Source organism: Pongo pygmaeus, chromosome 16 (genome assembly GCF_028885625.2).
Source record: "Pongo pygmaeus isolate AG05252 chromosome 16, NHGRI_mPonPyg2-v2.0_pri, whole genome shotgun sequence".
Lineage (NCBI taxonomy): Eukaryota > Metazoa > Chordata > Mammalia > Primates > Hominidae > Pongo > Pongo pygmaeus.
Genome location: NC_072389.2, coordinates 28470284 through 28486913, shown reverse-complemented (window position 1 = coordinate 28486913; position 16630 = coordinate 28470284). Strand labels below are relative to the sequence as shown.

At 42.0% G+C, this 16630-nt stretch overlaps 1 protein-coding gene and 1 pseudogene across 3 annotated transcripts in view; both read left to right on the top strand.

Moving 5' to 3' along the window:
- The first annotated feature begins 2423 nt into the window (after positions 1–2423).
- On the top strand, positions 2424–2928 carry LOC129014253 (Golgi apparatus membrane protein TVP23 homolog B-like; annotated as a pseudogene).
- A 5397-nt stretch (positions 2929–8325) lies between these two features.
- The window catches only part of GABRG3 (gamma-aminobutyric acid type A receptor subunit gamma3), a 574336-nt gene continuing 566031 nt past the window's right edge, over positions 8326–16630 (top strand). For all 3 annotated transcript variants that reach the window (XM_054451434.2, XM_063652473.1, XM_063652474.1), the window contains exons 1-2: positions 8326–8778; positions 14166–14314. In XM_054451434.2, coding sequence (XP_054307409.1) covers positions 8726–8778; positions 14166–14314 — 202 coding nt within the window. In that variant the 5' untranslated portion in view covers positions 8326–8725. The remainder of the gene's footprint in view (positions 8779–14165; positions 14315–16630) is intronic.

The window sequence follows — 16630 nt, the reverse complement described above, 5'->3', positions numbered from 1 at the left end:
GAGAAAACTTCCCTATGAGAAGGAAATTTGACAATATATGATAAAATTACACATGTACCCTTTGACCTAGAAATCTTACTTCTGGAAATTTACCCTGAAAATACACCTTCAACAGCATAAAAATTGGCATGCACAAAGTTATATGATTCAGTATTATATTGGAAACTATTAAAATATTGGAAACTAGTAAAATATTGGAAACTATGAAAACACCCCAACAAAGTACATTAATTTAAACTTTATGATATTTACATGCAATAGAATACTATGCAGCTATGTAAAAAGGATAAGTAAGAGCTGCATTAACTGGTGTATTTCCAAGGTACAATACTGAAGAAGTTAAAGAATCAGAATGCAAAAGTTTTATATAGCATGTGATGTTTGATGTCAGAAAGGAAGTAGAATTAGAAAATAGTTGTTTTTCTGTTTATTTTTGGAAAAAGAAAAAAATAAAGCAGAAATTGATGAAATGTATTATGTAGAGGAGGTGTCTGTGTATGTGTGTGGCAGAAACAAGTAGAAAAAATGGGGTGGGATGGCACTTCTCTTGATATGTCTTGTTTCATTTTGTATAGTGTGGATTTTTGGGATCATGTTAGAATTTCACATATTCAAAAATAGAATTAAATCCATAATAATGAGGAAAAGCCCTAAAGTGTAATACAAATAGAAACAAATGAACTCAGCACCACTTTAAATTAATAGCATAACTGCACTGGAGAAAAAAAAGTAAATCAAATAACTTTTGAGCATAGCATTTTGATTACTATCTTGTATTCTTAGCTTAAAGGGGGAGAGCAGAAACATCTGAAAACACATTCTGAACTCAACCTAGAGGTCTTCTTTTCATTGTAGCATGGTTACTGTAATTCTGAAACTATATCGTGTATATTGCACGTTAAGCAAATTAAAAAATATATTAATTTTGTTGAAAATTGGGAATCTTATGGAAGGAGTTACAAATAGGGAAAGTTCAAAGACAAGGAAGGATTTTATGGGTGACATTAGTACATACTCATTAATTCTAGTGTGTAATGAAATAGTATTATTATATCATAATATACGACATTATGCATTCTGTCCTCTAAAAGGTCTCAAAGCAATAATACTTCAGAGCAACTAGATTTGTTTTCCAAATATCATTCTCTATTAAAAGGAACCAAGGGGAAATTTTGAATTCAAGGGTAGGGAGAAAGAAAATATTAGTGGCAATCCTGTTGCTCCAGAAAGTAAGTGGGGAAAGAAAGGTAACTATGTGAGGTGAAGGCTCTGCTAACTGGTTTATATGGGAACCACTTCCCAATGTATACCTATATCGAATCATCCCCTTGTATGCCTTCAATGAATACTATTTTGTTTCTTTCTTATACCTCAATACACCTGGGGAAAATTTTAAATTTTTTAAAGATAAAAAAATTGAGACAAATCTCAAACAATAAATATTGGGGACATGCTAAATACAGGAGTCAGCTTGAAGAGGCTCCTATTGTCAAAATCTTGGATGATTTGAGAATAACAATAAATATGAGAGTAATGGATTAAAGTGCATTGAATAAAACAAGAAACCATGAGTCTCTACAGAAAGTAATACTAGAAAAAGAGGAGGAGTGCTTCCTATGATACAATACCAACTAATAAATGTAGAGGAACAGTAAAGTTAGAAAATCACCATTTTACAAGCATCAAGCAAGAATCATCAATGCATGTTAAAACTAAGATAGTTAAACATTTTCAAATAATTTCCCCAAAGAACAGTCAGGCATTTAGAAAGAAAAGTAACTTTAAAGTGGAGGAACCTGGCAGATACCAGCTGCACGAAGTGATCAGTGTGACCCACAATGAGATAAACCAACATCGTGTGTTTCCTACAATAACGCACCAAGAAAAGCAACATTACTTATGTCATATTTCTTCCCAAAATACATAACCTGAATCTGATCATTAGAAAGACTCACACAGAGGTACATTCTACAAAATAGTTTTGTCTACTGAAACTACTGTGTTGTGAAAGGTCAAGAACGGCCACAACCTGTTCTGGAATAAAAACAGACCAAGTGGACACAATAACTAGTGAAATGTGTGATCCTGAATGGGTTCCTGGGCTATATGGGAAAAATGCTATTGAAGGTATTATTGGATCAGTTAGAAAAATTAGACTATGTACTATAGATAATATTATAGAAACTTATAGTATTATTTTTACAAATTTATTTGTAAACTTGTGAATATTTCCAAGAGAACAGTTTTAAAAATTGGAGGAAAATTTAAAAGCTGATGTATACGGAGATGCAAACAACCTAGAACAGCAATAAATAAACAAATAAATGAACAAATTCAGAGAACTAACAATAATAGATATTAAGAAAATAAAAGGCCATAGTAATTTTTAAAATGTGATATTGGGGGACCGGCACAGGGCTACCATGTTGCATCAGGACAGTAATGATGACACTGAAGACATTTCAGTGTTGGATGTGGAAGAGACAACTAACAAAACAAAACAATCCAAAATCAGATATCCAGTGGCCTCACGTTTCCAGCTATTCTTTCAATTGTGCAATTGTGGTCTACCTTCTTTGCAAATTGGTCAGCAGCAGCTTTACTGCTTGTATGGTGACAACTATCTTGTCATGTGACTTTAGGGCAGTGACGAATGTCACAGGTAGACTAGTGGTGGGTCTACGGTGTTGGAATCACATGATGAAGATGGAAAGAGCCATTGGGTGCTTGAGTCCAGAAAGGCATCCTCTCGGGAGGACAAAATTGTCTCAGAGGCTGAATCAAATCTTTTGGTTGGGACTTAATGCCTGTCCAGTGCTGTGGGTGATATTTATCTTTAGTGGCCTCTTCTTCTTCAGGGTAAAGGTGGTCATCATGGGTGTGGTGCTACAAGGTGCCAGCCTATATGGCTACATCAGGTGTAAATAGGCAACAGAAAGAATGTAACCAGCATGGGTCCCTCATACTTGGAAAGCAGTTTTTAAGACAAAACACTGAAGATGATCAGACTTTGTGAACAGAGAGAGAATGCTTATGTGCTTTGTTACATTGGGGAGCAAACAAAGAGATTGTTGACTCTGAACATTTTAGACCTTGGTCCATGATGCAACAAGGAATGTTGGCTTTGTTTTTCACTTAAAAACTTTAAAGCAAAGCAAAGTAGTTTTCTTATTAAGGTTTTATATCCTTTCCAGTAGTTGAGGCTAGAATGCATGTTGTCACTGAAGACATTGTCAACATTTGTTTTATGCATATACATAAAATATGCACACAGTCATGTAATATCATGTCATGTAATATCAATATATCCCAAACTACTGAAAGTGTGTTCATTTACATATGTAATGGAGACCTTTGTATTTTGGTCCATAGAACACAGAAGGATGTTCTTAGTCTATCTCAGGCTCTATGTGTTTACATATTATTTCTGTATATTACTTTCAGAAGTAAGTTTTGCTTCCACAGTAAGAGTGAGCAGCTTGGCTCATGTATACCTTAGAAATTATTGTTAATTTTTAATATATACTTTATATTGAAATTTCTTAGACATATGCAAGAAAGTAAAAACCACATTTGGGCCAGTGATGTTAACTAGTTTCTAAAATGTTATTTATTTTTATTTGTAACAAGCCATTTACTTAAGTTTATGTAAAGGGATAGTTTATGCTTAAGGGATAGCAGAGGTTGTTGCTGTTCTGTTTATTGTATAGAAAACATGGCCAGATTTTACTTTAGAACTTCCTGGAAGCTCTTCAGTGGACTTTGAGCTAATACAATATATCTTTTGTCACCAAAAGAGTATTATTCTTACGTCATAATGAGAATAATTTGCATGCGTGGCATAATAAATGCCTAAAAGACATTTTATTTTATGACTCTATTCTTTGCTATAATGGGGATATTGTAAATCATATATTTGTATAATATTGATGGTATTTATTAAAGCAATAGATGTAATGGTAAACAAAAAATATAAAAACACAAAAGAGCTTCTACAAATAAAAAGAAGGCCAACAGTCTAGTTTTAAAATGGGCAAAAGACTTAAATGACACTTCACAAAAGAAGATATTCCAATGGCTGATAAAAATTTGAAAGAAGTTCTCTGAAATCAAAACCAGAATGAAATACCAGAATGGCAGGCTGGGCGTGGTGGCTCATGCCTGTAATCCCAGCACTTTGGGAAGGCCGAGGTGGTGGATCACGGAGGTCAAGAGATCAAGACCATCCTGGCCAATATGATGAAACCCCGTCTCTACTAAAAATACAAAAAAATTAGCTGGGTGTGGTGATGTGCACCTGTAGTCCCAGCTACTCGGGAGGCTGAGGCAGGAGGATTGCTCGAACCCGGGAGGCAGAGGTTGCAGTGAGCCGAGATCGCGCCACTGCACTCCAGCCTGGTGACAGAGCGAGACTCCGTCTAATAGAAAAAAAAAAAAGAAATATCGGAATGGTGACAAAAATAATGGCAAGGCCACATTTCATCAAGGGTATACACCAGAACTCATACATGGCCAACGCGTGATGAATATAACTGCTCTAGAAATCTCTGTAGTAATATTTATTATCATGAAACGCATGCCTTCCTTGTGATCTGGATATTCTATTTTCAGTCAGATAACCAAGAGAAATGAACACATATGTCCATAAAAAGACAAGAATATTCATGTTAGCTTTATTCATAACATCCCAAAGTTTCAAACCCAAAAATCCATTGGCATAGGAACAAATAAATAACGTGTGGTGTATTCACACAATGAACTATCATGCACAGCAGTAAAAAGTAACGAATGACTGGTAATGTAGCAATAAGGGTACATCTCACAGACACTGCACTGAGTGAGAGAAGCCGGAGGCTAAATGGATAATACTGCATGACCACATCTATGCGAGGTTCAAGACTAGGCAAAACCAGGCTTCTGTGGCCAAAGCCTGAATAGTTGGTTACCCAATGTCGGCACTGACTTGAAGATGGCCCAGCCACTGGGAATTACATAATTATATATTTGTTATATATAATAATCCAGATGCTATACATATGCTATTCATATACATATGGTATACACATGCGAAATAGTTCACTGAGCCATACTTTTAAGATTGGTGCATTTTTGTTGTGTGTGCATTATCCCTTGATAGTACTGTTTTGATTGACAAGGGAAAGGCGCTTTTTCAAAATATAAAACCACGAAACATCATGTAACCCAGAAGTACAGTTTTGGGAGTGGGAGAGATGTTTCTCAAAGCAGAACCTGGGGCAACCACGGAGCAGCGGATGCGCGCCGAAGGGCGCGTGGGCAGCGGGGTGGCTCCGCGGCCTGCGGGGCGCAGCGCGCCACCGCGGGATCTGAAAGGCGCTTCCTGGCAATGCTGCTAGGGTCCCGCCGCCCCCGCCGAGGTGCAGTCCAACCCGCAGCTGCGCGGGCAGCCCAGGTCTTCCCCAGAACCTCCAGAGCCGAGGACCCAGTGCCAAGCCAGGAGCAAAGCAGCGCGCCAGGCTGCAGCTGTTCCGTCATTACCGCCACGTCTGCGCTTCGGTTTTGAGCACCGATTCGTTACCCTAACCTCTTAGGACTAAGAGCCAGTCTTCTGGTGGCGCTCGCTTTCACTTACTTTTTATTTCCCTTTCTATTCCCGCGAGCTAGGGGTAGAAAGTGTAAATCCCGCCCGCTTCTCCCGGGCTGAAGATGGAGAGGCTGAGGCGGCTTGGAGAGTGCGCACTGCGCATGCTCCGCAGAGCATCCCCGCAGGTCAACCGGGGCAAGGGAGCGACATGAAAGCCTGTGGATTCTCCTTTGAAGATTCTTAATCTTGCATTTTGCTTTTACACTTAACGCCTAGAAAGCTTGCTTTGATTTTTCCCCAACCTTTCAGCCCATTTAGCTTTAAAAAACAAAATCTTGTTCCAGGAAGAGGGGAGGGGCTTTCCAAGGTAAAACGTTCAGACGTATCAAGTTGACCTACTCAGTCTAATAAATGAAGCAAAGCATTCCAAAGGCCAGAGGGGATCATCTTGCATTCATTCATAATAGCACGTTGAAATATGCAAGAAAGGAAAAGAATAAAGAACACAGGGATGTAAAAACAGTATTGCATTTTCTTGTTCACTGATTGAATTGTAAAAATAATAATAACAACAAACAAATCTCAGGACACTTCTTGTTTACTGATATTTTACAAAATCACTCAAGTAACAGCCTATTTCTATTATAAACAACTTGTGAGTATTTTAACTCATGCTCAAAAAATAAATAATATGGTAAAGAGTCCAAAACTTTCATCAACTAGCCCAACAACAAATGTCAGCTGAGCACCTACTCAGGCAGACAGTATGGTATAGTGATTAGGAATGAAATATTGGAGCCAGCTGCCTGGCTTTTAACCCCTAGTCCTCGCCTACTAGCTGTGTGATCTTGGGGTAAGTGACTTAACTTCTCTGTGCTTTTTCTCTATATGCGAAACGGCAGTAATGTTGTGAGAGTTAAAATGAGTTAATCAATGTAAAGCCTTCCTATCGGCCCTGGCCCCTGTTATGTGATCAATGTCGGATGGTTATTTTTACTTATGTTCCTATTACTGTATTAAGAAGGGAAGCACAAAAGAATTGTTTCTATTTGCAGCATTCTTGCAGCACATTCAGGCGTGGTGGCTCATGCCTGTAATCTCAGCACTTTGGGAGGCCGAGGCGAGCAGATCACTTGAAGTCAGGAGTTCCAGAAGAGCCTGGCCAACATGGTGAAACCCCATGTCTACTAAAAATACAAAAATTAGCCAGGCGTGGTGGTGGGTGCCTGCAATCCCAGCTACTCAGGAGGATGAGGCACGAGAATCACTTGAACCCAGGAGGTGGAGATTGCAGTGAGTCCAGGTGACACTACTGCACTCCAGCCTGGGCGATAGAGTGAGACTCAAGTCTCTTATGTGGAGATGACATAAGCAATGAAGGAACAATAAATCATTGTCTAATTGATTTTTAAAGTGCTCAGATTTTGGTACAGAAAATTAGAGATTAGGGCAGAGTATGATAAAGGCTTATATTCCCCTGAAGCCTAAAGGAGTGATGCAGGTGTTGGAAGTGGAAGAATGCAGGAGCATCAGAGTCTTCATCAAAGAGGGGACCTTATAGGGCATGTGCACCTAAGTAGGAGGGATGTGCTGGGCAGAGGAGGATGAGAATGCCAGAAAGAGTCCTGGAAAAGGGGGAGCTGGGTGAGTTCAGCACCTCACAGAGACAGAAAGGTGATACCAGGGAGATGACAGCTCCATTGTTGAAAAACAATATTGTCATTAACAACTGCACTCCCCTCCACTTCGTGCCTATCCAGAAACAAGGGGGAACACACCAGAGGAATACAGGCCCATGCCACCATGCCCAGCTAATTCTTTACTATTTTTTGTAGAGACAGGGTTTTTGCACATTGCCTAGGCTGGTCTCGAACTCCTGGGCTCAACTGATCCGCCTGCCTCGGACTCCCAAAGTGCCGGGGTTACTGGCGTGGGCCACTGTGCCTGGCCGAACAAAGCTATTTGACAATATTAAAGAAACAGTTATCACACCCTTACATAATTCTATGAATAGCAGTTATAAAACATTTTCTAAGAACTTTTTGGGAGTGATAGAAATGTAAAATTCCTAGTGGATTTACTACACTGTTGAGATTGCAATACTTACATGGTGCAAGACTAACTTTCTGAATGATTATGACAAATGAAAGCGTAAATGCCATTTTCGGTTTTTGGAATATGAAAATACATGGAATGAGGCGCACCTCATGCTTCCACCAAACGGAACATCTTTGACTTCTTGCCTTAGGATCTTTCTAGCTCCTGCCTTTAACATGCCTTTCCACCTCTACTGTTTATTGCTATGTGTTAGTCTCTCTTTTCTGTAAGAAAGGCATAAATCTGGGGTGCTTTTTTTCCAAATATTCCCTCAGAAAGCCACCTTTCCAAGCACAGAATCTTATCAGTGCCTAGGAGTTCAGCCGACTTAGCACGAAGAGTGCGATGGAAGGGCTGCTTTCGGCAAACCGTCTCAACCCTGGGCGACGGCGGGCACTGGAGGTCAGGGAGCGCTGGAGGAAACCTGCACTGGGGTAGAAATGGCCGGAGAAAGGCGGACCGCGGGCTAGCTCTCAACGTGCCAACCCCGGGGACCTTTCTTCAGGCCCCTGCGGGATCCCCAGCCTCCCTTCCCCCTCGGAGCTCCGCCCCCTTCCTGGCCTCAAACTCCGAGTCCATTCAAACCTCGCCTTCCTCGCCCTGCGCGTTGTCAGGCGTGTAATTGGGGAAACTCCTCCCCGCCGGGACCGCCTCGGAGGCGCTGCCAGGGGACAGCCGCCCAGCTGCCCCCACCTCCCAGCGCGGCGACCGCACAGCGCACACAGCCCCGGGCTGGGCACCCGCGCCCGCTCGCGGCTCCAGGCGGGGTGGGCGGCGCCGCGCCAGGGGGTCCCTGGCGCCCATTACTCCCGCCACCCGGCTGCGCTGACCGGCGCTAGTGCGCGGGTGGGGGCGGCGCGCCGCGGTGGCCCGGCGTCCCGTGTGCGTCCCGTGTGCGCCCCGCGGGGGCGCGGCCAGCGCCGGAGTAGACACCTGTCCCGCCCGCCGCTGCCAGCAGCCTCGGAGGAAGCCAGGGCAAAGAGGGCCGGCGAAGACCAGGTCCGCGCCGGAGGAAGCCGCGCCCGGCCGAGGCCCCGGACCCTGCGCCCCGAGCTCCACGGCACCATGGCCCCGAAGCTGCTGCTCCTCCTCTGCCTGTTCTCGGGCTTGCACGCGCGGTAAGTGGCGCGGGGGCCGCATCCCCGGAGGCCCCGAGCTGGGCGACAGGGCGGCGGGGGGCGCTGTCTGCGGGAGTCCCTGGCGCGCCAGCCGTCGGCTGGGCTGCGGCACGGCGGGCCGGGAGGGGACTGGGAAGTCGGCTCGCATGTCACCTGTCCCAGCTCCCTTGGACACAGTCGTCTGCTTTTTCCTCTGCAGCCGGGAGTGTGGGGACTCAGATTAATGGACTCGTCTCCTGACGCTTTTAGGATCTGGTGGTTTTAAGGGGTTTTGAAAACCAGGATCAGGGGGCAGGGGCCATTTCTGGCTCCTTACCGACCCCTAATTCCCACCTCAGCTGTTTCAGGGGCTCACACACACACACTTTGGCTGACATTCTCTGTCATTTCCATCACTCTGAAATTTCCAAGAACCCAGGAACCGTGGTTCTAACTGCCTAGTTTAGACCGGGATGGAAAGAGCTAATGCATTGGAGGCAGGCGCGGGGGAATTGGAACCAGGTGGGCAGCAGAAAGCCCTGCTTGTCTGAGAGGACTCCCCTCCCAGGTCCTGCAAACACACACACACACCTTCCAGATCAGCCACTTTCACACAGAGGACCACACGCACTCCCACCCCCATAAAGCACGCATGTTGAAATGGATAATAAGGCTTCTGCCTGGTAATGTAAGAAATTATCTAACCATAAATTCCGCAGCCTTCCTCCCAGAACACCAACCGGCTAATGGGAGCTTAGAATCACTCTAGAAGAGATGAAGAGGGCGCATGAGGATACAAGGACAGTGGGACCCAAAGGGTTAAATCCTGTTGCTGTAAACACAACTGGAGATTCTGGGTTTAGTTTCTTTAATTCTATGTCTCTGGCTGGATTTCTGGCTAGAGCTTGCAGACCGTCCCGTTATTTGAAAATTGGAGCAGTGTCTGGCCTTTACCTCTTTCCCCACCCTAGGAAGCTCAGCGTGCCCCTATCCCCTAAACCCTCTTGTTTTGATGCTTCTCCATTTCCTGGGTCTGGGAGCTAGAGAATCAGAGGGCATCCTTGCGTGCACAAGCCTGGCCACCATCAGGAAGCAATGCCAGGAGGCCTTCCTTTTCATTCATATTTGTGAACTACCACGGAGCTAGGAAGACACATGAATAAATCCTACTAAACGTGAAGGGGCCCCCAGTTCTCACTCCTGAACTGGGCAGAGGTGCTTACCCTGAGGAAGGAAGACCTGGCCCTCCCCCTTGCAACTGCTCCTCTTTGCTGAGTTGAGTGTGGAAGCCGACTCCACCGGTGACTCACAGACAACTCTTTCAAAGGGACAGAGCACTCCTTGGGCCTTTCAGCTGAAGTTTCTTTCTGTCTAAAGAGGCAGCTGGTGCAAGAAATGGAAACATGCTTTCTGAGGTTGCTTCTTCCTCGTTGTATTTCTGTTTAGAGATGGAGAGGGAGGCAGACAGCACCGGGCATAACGCTGAGGCCGGCAGTCACATCTCTGCCACCATTCTATTGCCACCAACTCAAACGAATGACCAGCCGTTCAGGGTTCAGTAATCAACTGTTTAGGTCTCTGGATTCTTAACATTCTAGAAGAGACACTGCCTATTGTCCTCACTACTGCATGTGCTTAGTAGGAAGATACCTCAGCCTCTGCCTTAAAACAGTCCGGTTACTGAGGATTCCCAAATATACACAAAATCTCTTGGGATTCTTCATCCTTCCATTCTATTAAGACAGACATAATAATTTTCATTTGTTCTCTATTTGGGCTCATTCCCCAGCTTTCATAATAGACCTTGCAGATCAGTTTAAAAATCCAAATTTTATACTAACTTTATTGCTATGTGCCTCTTCTTTGAGAGTGTCTTTGTTCTCTGAATGGGTTTTACAGACATGTGAAATAATCTGATGTGCAGTGTCATCTTTCAAAACTGTTTTAAATTTGGAGGGGTTTCTCATTTGCACTCTGAGTTGCTTCCTGCTGTGGAAGTTCCTTGGATAAGGGTCTGATGGCTGTGCTTTGTGGTGATGGCTCAGCAGCTCCCCAGAAGTGGGGGCTCCCCATTTTGACACCTATGGGTGTCATAAAACGCACTGATTCCCACTTAGACCTTGGTGATGGCTTAACTGCTTTCCGAGGTTTAGGAACTCCTTTTAATGCTTAAAAATACTTCAGACTTTTTCTCTGTCCTTCCACTTTAAGCTAAGGTGTAAGACATGAAAATAACATCTGAAGGTTGAGTTGTTGTTTGACAATGACAATACATCACTGATTTATTTTTAAGAAAAAGCTAATTGCAGTAATGGTGTTTAGGATCCAACAATGCAAGTAACAGTGCTCATAAAGATTATATATAGCTTACTTAGAATTTAGGGAAAGAGAATATTTCTATATTATCCACATTCTAACGGGTCCCCTGAGATGGGATTTCATTTTTGTCAAAGCAAGGATTTTCCTGTGGGCCTGGTGGTCTGGCACTAGCAATGTGAGGCTTCTATTTCATTTTCAGGATTTGAGGTAGAAGGGTGCTCACTTCCCAGGGACCTAGAGCATCTGGGCCTCACTCTGCCCACTGCCTACCCAACCAGGCTACATAGCTGGGGCCCTGATATGCCTCCCGAAGGGGTGGAAGAGAACGTTCCTGCTTTCTTTTTCTTGGTCCCCCTCACTGCCACCTGTCCTGGCCTCTAAGGAGGAAGCTCTTGCAATTTCAGGAAAACCCTCTCATCACCACTAGAGGGAGAATTAGGCTTGTTAGAATACCTGTAAGTAGCTGGAAGTAATTTTCAAAAACTAAGGCTGCGTATATAGAGAATAATGAAAAGCTGGTTACTGTGCTCGGTTTGTGTGTATGTGATTATCAGGGCCATAGACAATAACAGAGGGTGGAGGCTGTGGTCTGGCTCTGCAGTGGTGGGGGTAGGAGAGGGGAGGAGAACGGGAGGGGAGGGGAAGAAGAGTGAGGCAGACCCCCTCACAATGCCCAAGACAGAGACAGCAGAGGGAGGGAGGAAGGCACTTGGGCTGAGTCGCCAAGTGTCCTGAGCACGTTGTGCCTGATTCTGCTGAGATAAGCTACCGGCCTCTCCTCACTGCCCCAGATACGCTTGCTCTGGAGTGATTTGCCCTGTCCCGTGGGCAGTGCTTGATTCCCAGCTATCTAAATGCTTCAACCTGCTCTTTAAGTTTTAAACAATTTTTGCAAGATGATAAAATTAACATTTCTGATAATATTTCAGATGACACGAAATATTTTATTTTTAAAATTTATTATTATTCTTATTATTTGAGATGTAGTCTCGCTCTGTTGTTCAGGCTGGAGTGCAGTGGCATTATCTCGGCTCACTGCAACCTCTGCCTCCTGGGTTCAAGCAATTCTCTTGCCTCAGCCTCCTGAATAGCCAGGACTACAGGCATGTGCCACCATGCCCTGCTATTTTTTTTGTATTTTTAGTAGAGATGGGGTTTCACCCTGTTGGCCAGGCTGGTCTGGAACTCCTGACCTCAGATGACCCACCCGCCTCAGCTTCCCAAAGTGTTGGGATTACAGGCGTGAACCACCATGCCTGGCCAGATGACTGAAATATTTTAGAGTAACATTTAAAATTCTGTAGTATTACTTGTAAATGTTCACTTTAATAAATAATGAAATGCAACATATTCCTTACTGAATATGTGCCCCGCATTTAAAAATTCCTATCGATCGTGAATATCCAATGTGCATAAAAATCAACAGCAATTTATAGTTTCTATGGATGATTTAATTTAACCTTCTAGCCAATAGGTACTCAAGAAATAAAATTACAGTTTAAGATCAGCCTAGGAAAAACGTAAGTGGGGAAGTCATTCTTTGAGACATATGCCCTATACTCATTGTCAAGATCTCTCATTTATGTACATGTTCATCCAGGTGTAGACTATCTGGCCAACACTCTAGTCTACGTTATGGCTAGTTAACACACTTTAAAAGATTCATGTGTATATTACATAAATATGCATGTGCATATATATGAAGACCTAAATTAAGTAGAAAAAATGAATGTGAAAGTTTATTTTTTTAAATTAACATCTTGTTAATTATAGATAATTTAGGCAATTCTCAAAATTAAGTTCAAGAAACTTACATCCCAGAGCACAAGTGTCCTGACATGACACTAACATTCTGGCTCCCATCTGGGAAGCTAAACAGAAAAGAGTTCATATCCAGTCAGGACAAATCTGCCTCCGTGCAGTTTTCAATTCTTTTTATTCTCTTCTGTGAAGAAAAAGTCATTAAAGCATCCACACTGACAAACTAGAAAGGAAAAGTTTGGTTTGTTTCACATGCTTTCTTGCTGGGGTCAACGGTAGTCTGCCTGGAAATGCTGCTTTAAGGCAGAAAGAGACTGTCTGCTCTCCAAGCCCAAATAACTATGGTGTTGAGACGGCCTCACTCATTGAGAAAACCAGCTTGTCAAGTACAAGTGTGTGCCAATTATAAACCAAACATTTTTTTAAAAAAACCCAAAACTGCAGAATCAAAAAAAAAAGAAAAAAAAGAAAAAGGAAAACTAGCCGGTCATCCTGAGGCCTCTCCATTCAGGCACTCCTGTCAGTGTGTGTCACACGGGAGAGAAGGCTGTCCAGCTCCTCGCTGCACAAAACAAGCTCAGAGATGCCCAGGCATTCACTGAGACTCATTTACTAAGAAGTCAGAATGCTGAAGACATATTAGAAAGCTTAGTTCTTCATGTCTGTGTTAGCCTGCTGTGCAGGAGATGAATCAGTTTGTGTTGACCGAGGCGTGTAAGATTGCTAGAGGGTCTTCACCAGTCACCAGTGGACATTGCTGTCCTTGCCTCCAACCTGAGTGCCGGCAAAGCAGACCCCCTCACAATGCCCAAGTGCCTAGACCCCCAAATTCCCGCCTCCAAGAGAAGCACTGAGTCAGACTCAACTATTTTGAATGAGTCCACTCTGCAAAAGCTAATCTCACCTTCAACTAAAATGAGGTCTTGGTGGTCAGAGTGGAAACACCACGATACAGTCACCATATAGAAAACCTCTAGAAGGTTTGTGCCTTGACCTTCACAGGCTCTCGGGGTGGATCCAAGGGTGTGTTGCCTGCTGGTTGGCCCTCTGGTGTTGTTTACCTGCCACGTTGTCTGTAGTTTAACTGGGTTGGGGGATGGTCTTCTGGCATTTAATAGAAACATACCATGTTAATAGCAGTAGCATTCTTCCTATGGAATCATTCGTATTTTGTGTTTCTTTCTTTTTAAAAAAAATTTTCGGGTTTTCACGTGTGTGGTTGGGCTGTGGGTACTGGGGACTTCATGGTACTTGGATAGGACAAACTTAGGCTCTTCCTAGAGCCATTGCTGCCACTTATATGTCGCATTTTTGTGCTATAACTCTAGGTCCAGAAAGGTGGAAGAGGATGAATATGAAGATTCATCATCAAACCAAAAGTGGGTCTTGGCTCCAAAATCCCAAGACACCGACGTGACTCTTATTCTCAACAAGTTGCTAAGAGAATATGATAAAAAGCTGAGGCCGGATATTGGAAGTGAGTGTTGTTTCTTGTTATTCTAATAGAAAAATATGCTGTAGTGATATGTTTTGAAGTTTTTATTTTTGAGTACTTGTAAATTCCAAGAGTATTGCAAAGATAGTGCAGAAAGGTTTCCTGTACTTGTCACAGAGTAGATAACTTAGTGTGATACCAAACCAGGAAACTGACATTGGTGCCATGCAGGAACATGGCTCTGTGTCATTTTATCCCATGTAGACTTATGTAATGATCCTTGCAATCAAGATACAGAACTCCTTCATCAACCGAAAGTGGATCTTGTATCACCTCTTGCTATCCCTTTACTGTCACATCTGCTTCCTTCCTCCCAAATTTCTAACCATTGACAGCCTCAAATTTGTTCAATTTGTTCTTTATTTTATTTTTATTTATTTTTTGTCATTTTGAGAATGTCACATACATGGAATCATTGACCTTTTGAGACTGGCTTTTCTTTATTCAGCAAAATGATTTTGAGATTCGTTCAAGTTGTTACATGTGTCAGTAGTTTGTTCTGTATTACTGCTGAATAGTTGTTCATGGTGTGAGTGTATCACAGCTTCTTTAGCCATTCATCTATTGGGGAACATTTTGATTGTTTCCTGTTTTTGTCTATTGCAAATAAAATGACTGAGCACATTTGTATACAGGTTTCTATGTGAGCATAAGATTGTATTTTTGGGATAAATGCCCAGGAGTACGATGGCTGGGTTGTGTGACAGAAGTATGTTTGATTGCTTAAGGAACCATCAAACTGTTTTCCAAAGTGGATACACTATTTTTTCGTTTCCACCAGCAATATCTGAGAGATCCAGTTTCTTTGTGTCCTCACCAGAAACTGGTATTTTCACTATTTTTTATTTTAGCTGCTCTAATAGGTATATATTTAATAGGTTGATACCTCATTGTTGTCTTAATTTGCATTTCCCTAATTGTTAGTGATACTGAACTCCTCTTTTATTTTATGTTATTTATTTATTTTGCCATCAGTATAGCCTTCTCATTGAATTGTCTCTTCATGTTATTTGCCCTTTTAAAAATTGGATTATTTGGTCTTATTTTTTCACTGCTGAAATTGAGAGTTCTCTGTGTATCCTAGGTATGATCCTTTATGTCAAATCTGTAGCTTGCTTTTCATCCTTTTAATAGCATCTTTCACAGAGGAAAAGTTTCTAATATTGATGAAATCCAATTTATTGATTTTTCTTTTATGGAGCATGCTTTTAGAGTATTGTCTAAGAATTCTGCATGAAGCCCTAGCTCTTGAAGATTTTCTCCTTTGTGTTCTGAAAGTTTTATAATTTAATCCTTTATATTTTAATTTGTTATCTGTTTTGATTTTTATATAAAATAAAGATGTAAGATTTAGATCTAATTTCTTTTCCCCACCCTCCATGGATGCCCAGTTACTCCAGCACTATTTGTTGGAAAGACTATCCTTCCTTGACTGAATTGCTTTTATGAAGTTGTCAAAAATCAGCTGGCTTGACTGGTGTGGGTTATTTCTGGTTCTCTGTTTCGCTCTGTTTTATCTGTGTGTCTGTCACTCTGTCAATACCCACAATTTTTATTACCATAGCTGTATAATAAATCTTCAAGTTGGATCAAGTAATTCAACCTCTTTATTCCTCCTTTTCAACATTAACTCATCTTCTAATAGTTCGTATGCTTTTCAATATAAATTTTAGAATAATTTTCTCTAACTACAGAAAAATCCTGCTGGGATTTGGTAGGAGTTTGTTAAGTGTAGATATCAATCTGGAAAGAACTGGCATCTCTACTATGTTGCATCTTCCAATCCATGCATATGATAGGTCTCTTCATTATTTAGATCTTCTTTATGTTCTTATATCAGTGGTTTCTAGTTTTCAAGAGGTATGTCCTGAATGTATTTTGTTAGATTTATGACAAAGTATTTTGTTTTTTGGAGCAATTGCGAATAGTACTGTATTTTAACATTTCATTTTGCCTGTGTTAATTTCTAATATACATTAATACAATTGATTTTGGTATGTTGATGTGTTCTCTGACTTGCTGAACTTATTAGTTATAGAAGTTTGGGACTTTTTTTGTTTGTTTGTTTTATAGGTTCCTTGGCATTTTCTATGTACGCCGTCATTGTCATCTGCAAATAAGGAGAGTGTTCATTCTTGCTCTCCAATCTGGGTATCTTTTATTTATTTTTTCTTGCCTGTTGTGCTGGCTAGAACTCCCAGCACTGTGTTGAACAGCAGTGGTGTGAATGGACATCTCAGCCTTGTTCCAGATGTTAGGGGCAAAGCCTTCAGTCTTTCCCCATAAAGTATGTTATTA